General features: G+C 35.5%; 1 protein-coding gene across 1 annotated transcript; it reads left to right on the top strand.

Moving 5' to 3' along the window:
* The first annotated feature begins 35 nt into the window (after positions 1-35).
* On the top strand, positions 36-9,437 carry LOC142980070 (signal peptide peptidase). The gene is made up of 7 exons (XM_076125354.1): positions 36-312; positions 3,639-3,820; positions 4,686-4,860; positions 5,759-5,942; positions 6,332-6,482; positions 6,926-7,084; positions 7,382-9,437. Exons 1-7 carry the CDS (start codon positions 121-123, stop codon positions 7,446-7,448), a joined length of 1,110 nt encoding a protein of 369 aa, XP_075981469.1. The 5' UTR covers positions 36-120; the 3' UTR covers positions 7,449-9,437.
* Positions 9,438-9,699: the final 262 nt, after the last annotated feature.

Below are 9,699 nucleotides of genomic sequence, written 5' to 3'. Positions count from 1 at the left end.
ACACTAATTACGATTAGCCAACCTTCTAAATATAACTGTACACTTGTCAATTTCTTGTCAAAGTGGGGCCGTAGTGGTAAAGCTATCTCGCCACGCATTTTGGACAAAATATCGTACGAAATGGCAGAGTCAACAACAGAAAATCCTATAATCATAGAAGAATCAGTAATAGAAATCGTTAAAAATGCCACCGGAAAACCACCGATGTCTATTGAAGGCGTCGCGATTGCGTATTTGAGTTTAGTGATTATGGCTATTTTGCCTATATTTTTCGGGTCTTTTAGGTCAGTGAAATACTTGAAAGAGCAGAAGGTGAGTTATATAGCATTGTTTTTGTAATTAGACGAACTTTTATCACATGTTTGACGAGTTTAGTGAGGTCCAATAAGAGAGGCACACGTTTTATCATCGTGGCATATGTTGGCATGTCAAATGCTAAAGGACCTTGCTCAATAGAACTTCAAAACATCGTATGACGTTCTAATAAATGCACAACCAGATATTTGTCTTATTAGTGTAGTAGTTGTAAGCCCCTAATCTGCATTCTTTAAGATTACCTTACACCTTATCAGTGTATTATCCAAACTATCAGTTTTAAGGAAAATGTTTACTTTACTGATATATTTGTAAGGAAGAATATAAAAATCCCTACTTGTTGCAGTGTTGATTACTTGCTAAAAATGATTGTAAAACTACTGTACTTACCTTTTATCAATGAAATACAATAAAGCAATAGTTTATTGTCATGCTTTACCGTGTAACCATCAAATATGAAGCAACAATTCTGATTGTAGCTAGGATACCAACATATTAACATATGGGAGATATAATCATCCTTCTATTGCAACTACATAGAGGGAAAACATTGTAGAAAATATAAAATAAATAAATAAATTTAACCCATTACTGTCCCACTGCTGGGCAAGGGTCTCCTCCCGTAATGAGAGAGAGGTTAGGCCTTGAGTCCACCACGCTGGCCAAGTGCGGGTTGGGGACTTTGCATGCCCTCAATAAATGTATTAAACAAATTTTAGGCATGCAAGGTTTCCTCACGATGTTTTCCTTCACCGTTGGAGCATGTGACAATTATTTCTAATACACACATAACTTCGAAAAGTCATTGGTGTGTTGCCTTGGGTTCGAACCTGCGACCACTTGCGTAGGAGGTGTCAACTTATACCACTCGGCTATCACTGCTAGAAAATATACACAATGTATTTTTCAGATCCAACACATATTATGCTGTAATATTTTATGTAACTATTTTTGTACTTTAAATTACTTATCTTTTGCAACCAGACTGCTGACTTACTTCAGCATTGGTTAAATTTGGTTGAGATAGACTACCTCCAAAGTTAAACTTTACTTTGTAAATTTAAAACTAGCACATAATAAAAGTATTGAACACTAGCTCAGAGTGAAACTAATTTAATGATTTGATTAAGATTATTTTAGTTTAAGCCATTAGTAATAATTGAGTCTTGTGATAAAATTATTTGCCTACCCCTATAGGAAGGTGTTATTTTATGTATGTATATGTTACTGTAAAAGCCCGAACGGTGGTAAATCCTAAGATTTTCCGGTATAACCTAAGATTTACCAACTGGCAATGGTAAAAGTCCGAATAATTATTTTATTTCGAACTTTTACCTATATTCACTTGATGATATCGAGATGTCGCCGGAGCCCCGCTTTGCGGGGCTCCTCCTTCTGGGTGGTTAAAAAAAAATAACCACGAAGGCTAAGGTGGGAGCTTCGCTTCGCTCGCTCCCACCTTAGCCTTCTAACCTAACCTACCCATGTTGCTATGCCCAAAACTCCTTCTTTATAACAATGTCACAGTATATAATTACACCGTGAAATAGTTATAAACATAGTTATGAAGGAGGATTTTTTTATATATCGTAACATAGTTTTTAAACTCTGGCTTGTTCGGACTTTTACCATTGAGAGTTGGTAAATCTTAGGTTTTACCGGAAAATCTTAGGATTTACCACAGTTCGGGCTTTTACAGTAACATATATACAGTTGTGGCTGTGCCTTTTCAGTACCTTCATGCAAAAAGTTTTAAATCAGTCCTCTAATAGTGGAGTAATTGATGAACATTGAACATAATAATATTAAAAAATAAAATTAGAACATAGTACCTCCTCCTCTTTGAATTTTGTATAAATATTTCTCATAGTAATAATATAATAGTGACTGGAACAAATTGTGCATACAACAAGAATGTTTTTGTGTAGTGTCCATGAAGTTATGTTAATTAGTAAATTATATTCACTGCTGAATAAGTACGGAGTATGTTTGATAGAAACTTTTTACTCTTACTGCTATTACTATATGAAACTGTTACTAGACTGATTGAGCATTCAATTTTATTATTCAAATTAGCCTTTATTTCGTTAATTTCCTAAAAAGTATTTAAAAAAAGTCTTAATATATATTCTTTTTACCAGTTCGGCAAATATCGGAATGTGGACCAAATTCTTTTCAGTAGTTTATATGTGAAATAGTATTATACATACATACATACTTAAAGTTTTGAAACTAATGTGATTTCAACACATAATAATTATGTATGTACATAAGTCTATCCTTACAAACTATTGCATTAATAATATTAGTAGGGTTGGCATTTCATCAAAACACATTATAATCCTAATATAGTTTAAAAATAGTAGCTTAAAATAAGCATTCAAGTTGGCAAGAATATTATCTTTGTGAGTAATAGTAGCTATGTCATTGTTATTATCATTACTTTGGGTATTCTCCAAATATTGGACCTTATGACCTTATCTTAGTGTTTAGTGAGTTTTTACGTCTTAGATAAAGTTATCTATACTAATATAAAGAAGTAATGATTGTTTGGATGTATCGGAAATACAGTGCTGATTTAAGAAAAACCTGGATGTGATAGGATTTGGTGACTTTTATCATGGGAATCATGCAGAAAGTCATTAGATACCTTTTCATGTTTGCTAAATGTTTTTAGAAAGCGAAATTGTATTTATTAATGACTATCAATTTAGGTAATGATTTATCATTAGACTGTTTAATTTGGTAATGTCATCATTAAAAGTTTGTATTATTGTTTTTGCATAGGTACACTGAGTTGCAATTAATGTTTATGCTATGTCTATGACTTGATTATATGCTTGAGATGATGAACCTCTGAATCTTTTATTATAATACTAGGCAACTTAGATATTCTTACATATGTAAAATGTGGATGCTTAATAAGTAAAACATTGTTTCATTTTAAACACAAGTCAGGCAGCCAATTAGAATAGGACAGAATAAGCCATAAGTTTACCCACTTTAACTTTAGGTTCACTTGGAAATCTAAAGATGGGGATTGGAGAGCAGTCCAGGCTAATCTATATCTATACTAATCTATACTAATATTATAAAGCTGAAGAGTTTGTTTGTTTGTTTGAACGCGCTAATATCAGGAACTACTGGTCCGATTTGAAAAATTCTTTCAGTGTTAGATAGCTCATTTATCGAGGAAGGTTATAGGCTATATATCATCACGCTATGACCAATAGGAAAAATTTCACCCATTCTCTCTTATGTGACGCAAGCGAAGTTGCGCGGGTCAGTTAGTCACAATATAACAATTTCGCTATTGTCTCCAGGATGCGGGCGGTCGCACAGAGACGATGTCCAACAAGGACGCGCTAATGTTCCCCATCATCGCGTCGTGCGCTCTCTTCGGACTGTACATCTTCTTCCAGTTCTTCTCCAAGGAGTACATCAACCTGCTGCTCACTGGCTACTTCTTCTTCCTTGGAGTACTGGCGCTCAGTCATCTGCTCAGGTTTGTAACACACCCTTCAAATACTTAATATATAAATTTTAACATTCACAGTCTGACCGTAGGGTATCGTGTTATAACCCAGGTTGTGGGTTGTGGAGGTCCGATAGGCAGTTGCTTCATGTAAAATACTGGTATCCAGCTGTGTCTGGTAAGACGGCAAGCCGACTCCAACATAGTTGGAAGAAACGCTAGACTGAAAGAGTAATCTATATAAATAAAAATGAATGACCGAAATGTATGTACACGCATATCTTTTGTACAACTACATCAAATTGGATATTTTTTTTTATGTTTGTAACTATCGGGACAGGATTTATTTGCGATCGATGTGATCAAACTTCCCACGGTAATGGAATCAACGGTATAAAATCATAGTATTAAATAACTTTATTATTTACAAAGGTGTTTGAAAGTCTTAAACATTGCAACTGTGGTCAGAGATCGATAGCGCTCCCTATTTCGGGCATGGATTGGTGAGGGCAAAATCCTTTGAGCGTTATTTTAGGACGATTGCTAATGTGCAGGCTGCAGTGCTAGCAACAGTTAAAAATAGTACCTACATGTATTTAAGTGCGGCTCTTTACCGAATTTTTCATTTAAGAGTAGGCAACGCTTTTGTAATATACTCGCGCCTTATTCGCGAAAGTTATAAATTTATCACCCGACTTAATCGGATTTGAAGCTTGATTTAAAAGTAGTAAACGTAACAAACAAGGTATTAATGAATTGCTAGCTCTTTTTATAAGGCTCTACTACCTTTCCGAGTTAATGGTAGATTCAGTAGTTGTAACGAATATCACAAGTGTCATCATTTGACCTTAATAATTAAATGATTTGATGTTCAATTTGTTTCTGTTGTCAACAGTCCAGTGATCTCGTTCATGGTGCCAGCATCGATCCCTAACGTGTCGTACCACATCCACTTTACCCGCGGCGAGCGCGACACTCGCTCAGACATCATCAACTACAAGTTCACCTCGTATGACGTCATCTGCGTCCTCATCTCGCTTTGCCTCGGTGCTTGGTACCTACTCAAGAAGGTGAGTTACTGTCAGTTTAAGTTATTAAAAAGTTAAGATACCGAATTTCGATATTATCTTTTAGTCTTTTATCTTAAAAAAAGACAACTCCCGCACTAAACCCCTAAGGTAGACTGGCTGAAAATGCCTCTGGTATTAAGTCCGCCCTTATACAGCTCTGTATATAAAGCTAAAAATAAATAAAATAAAAAATTGCTCTTGTATCATGGGGAATTTTACAAACATGCAAGCAAACGGACACAAAGTACAACTAGACTCGAAATAACTATTTGTAGATCGCACCAATAACTGTCACGTGTGGGAACCCGACCCACTACCTCACAACGTAATGGTAGTGGCGTGACGACCATCTTAACCGCTAGGCCATAGATTATTTCATAATTTTGCGATGAAGGAATACCACACACATGAGATGTTCATTATTATGCGTGGGAACTGAAAACGCTTTAACAATTGTACCCGCTTTTAACATTTAACTGTATAATTGCGAGGAAAATTTTGATAAAAGATCCAAATATTGTTTTTTTCCATTGGCAAACAATGATAATTAAACAATCTGTGGGTTAAGCAACCTGTGGCGCGGCCATTCTATAGATGGGTGACCGCATAGTGGTATTTGAACTGATCGTCTTCGTGCTTCGGAAGGCACGTAAAAAGTCGGTCCCGGTTGTTGTCAATTAAAATGACAGTCGTTAAGCAATGTCAAAGGTCTTTCGGGCGGCTTGAACAACTTTGACACTAGGTTGACCACTAACCATACGATAGATAGATAGCCGCATAAACCGCGTTTGTAGCGGCAGATAACTTAAAATCTTAGCAAATTTCTGTAGTCAATTTAAAACAAACAAACATCTGTGCACAATCTCACAAGGGTCTAATATTAATCTTTGTACTCCAGCACTGGATCGCCAACAATCTATTCGGCATCGCGTTCGCCATCAATGGCGTGGAGCTGCTGCACCTGAACAACGTGGTGACCGGCTGCATCCTGCTCTCCGGACTGTTCTTGTACGACATCTTCTGGGTGTTCGGCACCAACGTCATGGTCACTGTCGCCAAGAGCTTCGAGGCACCTATCAAACGTGAGCTCTACTTAATTTGTTTAATACTAGTTATAAACATACGATAGTTAATTAGGAGTTACGACAGTCTTTGACATGATATGGTAAAACATAAAAAAACAGAAATGTAATTATCTCTCATAATATTTATTATCTTAAATATATGTCAAATTTATTTTGTTGAGCACGGATCTTTTTGCATAACAAAAATATTGTTTTCTAGAAATCTAACCCACCATACACTATTTAACTCTCATAAAAAAATTAATTAACTGTAATATCCCAATTTAAAATCTTTTCGTATGCTCTCATCTTCCTAGAGATTAAATCTTAACATTACGTGGTGTGCCTTTAGTAAAAAAACTCTTCTGTAAAGCGTCTTAATTATCTATTTTCTTTCGTACGTGTAGTGGTGTTCCCACAAGACTTGTTGGTGAATGGTCTGGACGCGAGCAACTTCGCCATGTTGGGTCTCGGTGACATCGTGGTGCCCGGCATCTTCATCGCACTGCTACTGCGCTTCGACAAGAGCCTGCAGCGTAACAGCGAGTTTTACTTCAGGTAGGGTCAATCATTTAATGAAAAATGGCTATGTTGCTAATAGGTTTTCAAAAGAACCATAAACGTCTCCCGCTTCGCCGGCCACTTCACATAGACAATATTCAACTAGTGGTCGGCGAGCTGGACTACTGCGTCGTGCTGTAACAGTCTATGTTTCGCAATAGCTGCTTTTAATTCCTTTTGTATTTATGATGGGTTCACATACAGTTACGAGTTTATATACCCGATAACGAGATTATATTAGCAGCCAAACATAAACATTACATGCTACTATATTACTGCTAAACTACACTACAATACCTCTAGTCGATTTTTTTATAATAATTGAACATAATTTGCCGTGTTGGTGACTCTACAATACCTCAACATTAATGCTAAAAAAAACGTCATTTAACACTGAACAACCTTAGTCAAGTGGTACAACAAAATGTGTTCTCCCACAGGGCGACATTCTCAGCCTACATCCTGGGCCTGCTGGCCACGATCCTGGTGATGCACGTGTTCAAGCACGCGCAGCCCGCGCTCCTGTACCTGGTGCCCGCCTGCATCGGCACGCCGCTCACGCTCGCGCTGCTCAAGGGAGACCTGAACGCGCTCTTCAAGTAATTATACAATTATTTAAACTATTGTTCATACTTCAGTAATGACATATTAGTGCGATGGATGCTAAAGGGGCCAAAGTGGACCTGGACTAACCCCAATAAAGAAAGGGCACATACCTAGAAGGTTTAACGTCTTTAAATACCCGATCCGTAACCGTGGAACGCATAGCTACGCAGTATGTCACTCTCCATGCCTTCAAATATCTCAATCAATCGCAAACCAAACTTTTAAAGTCATTCTCGTGTAGCTAAGCTTAATTAATATAAATAATACTATATAAATATTTTTCTGTACAGTTATGAAGATCAACCAGCGATTGTAGAAGAGAAAGCCGACACAAGCAAGTCGACTAAGACTGAATAAACCGACAACCGATTACCAGAGAGCACAAAACGGCACACCGGTTAATTAAGTACATCACTATTGACTAGTGCTGGGACCATGGCGTAGTGTTGTCAAATTTCGTGACTTATTTGTTAGACCGATTATGAAACTTGTGATAAAGCATTTGTATTATGTGATTTCAAATCCAAATTCCAAACACTTGACACTAAATGGAGTTTGTATGTATAGACTTATTGGTAGCGATTCCTTGGCAACGTAATTTTTATATGTATTACGTTTGTGCCTGCCGTACAATTATGTACATACTTTAATGTATATGGCTTCTACGCAAATCTTGCGTATTATAAGTCAAGGTTGAACTACCATTCCTTTCCCCAGCGTAGCATAGAGAACATACTGATCTTATATGTTGCATTTACTCAAATCTCTATACAACCTATTTCGTTACCTCATTCCAAAGTGTGACGTCACACGTTTTGTAATCGGTCCTGCGTGCGAGGCACGTTAATGTTGCTATTCTAAAAATAAAGGGTAAATAAACATAATATTAGACTTCCGAAGTATCTTCCATTGGTATTCATTGTATGTGTTGTACTGTCGGGATGTCGACTCGTCACGGAGTATTCCGTTATTTATATAATGAGTGTTTATATATTTATATACACCAGGGAACTTTGTTGTTTTTGTGATCGCAAACTAACGGTGTATGAAGTAACTTTGTCATTGTTGTTTAGTAATCTTTGTGATGGGTTATCATTTAGTTTAGTTGTTGCTACAAGCAATTCGGACATTCCATTTTGGAACGCAACCCATACAACTAACTAGTTATAATTAAATAACATTAATGTATATTTTTAAATTGTTTAAATTATAACAACAATGCGTAACAAAAAATTATTTCTATAGTTTTTTATGTTGATTTTTTATACTATTTTTTCGTTAAGGTATTTTTTTTGTCATCGAAAAGAATCATTTTATACGTTTTGTTTTCGTGTGAAACTTAATAATAAGTTTATATTTTTGTTGTCTACAATCTCAAGTTTCAAAAGTTACCGACACAAAGTATTTGCGAACTTTCATTTTTCTAAACATAGTTATGTTAAGTACAATAAATATATAATTTATACGTGGTAATACACTATTTTATCTTCAGTTGCTTTATTTAGTACCTGGCGACAAAATTTTAATGAATTTAACGTATCAGTGTATTGTTAAGTGCATGTGTACTTGATAATCATGTATATTTTTAATCTGTGTTGACTCTGTCAGTTACAATAGAATGGCTATGAAATAATTGGTGTCTATCTGAATAAATAAAGTAGATCGCACAAATCCTTTTTATATAATAAACTTGAATGAGCAGACTTCATAGAGGTCGCTTCCTGTAGTGGAAATAAACCTTTAGTATAAAAATTAAGTACTTATGTACCTTCAGAAGGTTTTCCGGCCAAATAGGGGTAGTATTCCGACAAAGACAAGCAAACAGCATTTATTAGGGAGTTCTGTTGGTCAGACTAGGAACAATACACTATTTATTTCAATAGTATGGCATAGAAAGTTGAAAACTGAAGGCTTAATCTTTTAAGTCACCAACCTTGCTTCATAATCCACTTTAAACACACAAACTATATCTTTTCACATAGAATTAGCAAGTAGTCATGGAATTTATGAAAAACAATTTAAATTATTTATTTGATGATTAGGTGTAATACCTATAGTCAGTAAACAAGCAGTGGTATACTAAAGCGGCTTGTTTTTAAAACACAACTTTTAAAATGTAGATGACATTTTTGTATACTCTTTCCAAAGGGAAGTACAATAAGGCTAGAACTGTAGACCTTTACCATTAAAATATATTCTCATTCAAATATACTAACTACCCCCACAAATTATTGGGATATTTCTATGTGTACTATGTATATATTTAAGACATTTTGGATGTATCCTTTTATGTGGTGTAAAACCATTGTCAATAGTTGCATTAAATAATTAAATGAATCCGATAATTGAAGTAGTTTTTATAAAATTTTCAGAAACTTAACAATTCCTATGGAAACCTAATGAGAGTGAACACAGAATCATAACCTACATAGGTTTTACATACAATTGTACCTGGAAGGAGGGGATATAGGGAATGGACTTCTTGTGGTTATTTCCTCAACTATGTGTTCAAGCTAAAACTTTTTATGAAATATCAAAATGTCAGGCTATTAATTGAGTATAATAACTTCTGTAGAGGTATTTCTGGGTCACAAAGTCTTGGGACCTC

This window comes from Anticarsia gemmatalis, chromosome 17, assembly GCF_050436995.1.
Source record: "Anticarsia gemmatalis isolate Benzon Research Colony breed Stoneville strain chromosome 17, ilAntGemm2 primary, whole genome shotgun sequence".
NCBI classification, from domain to species: Eukaryota; Metazoa; Arthropoda; class Insecta; order Lepidoptera; family Erebidae; genus Anticarsia; species Anticarsia gemmatalis.
This window is presented reverse-complemented; position numbering and strand designations above follow the sequence as displayed.

Bases quoted from the DNA above. Each gene is read 5' to 3' on its own strand.
- LOC142980070 (XM_076125354.1), top strand. From the start codon at position 121: ATGGCAGAGTCAACAACAGAAAATCCTATAATCATAGAAGAATCAGTA. The intron at 313-3,638 runs GTGAGTTATATA...TATTGTCTCCAG, and splicing joins AATACTTGAAAGAGCAGAAG to GATGCGGGCGGTCGCACAGA. The intron at 4,861-5,758 runs GTGAGTTACTGT...TTTGTACTCCAG, and splicing joins CTTGGTACCTACTCAAGAAG to CACTGGATCGCCAACAATCT.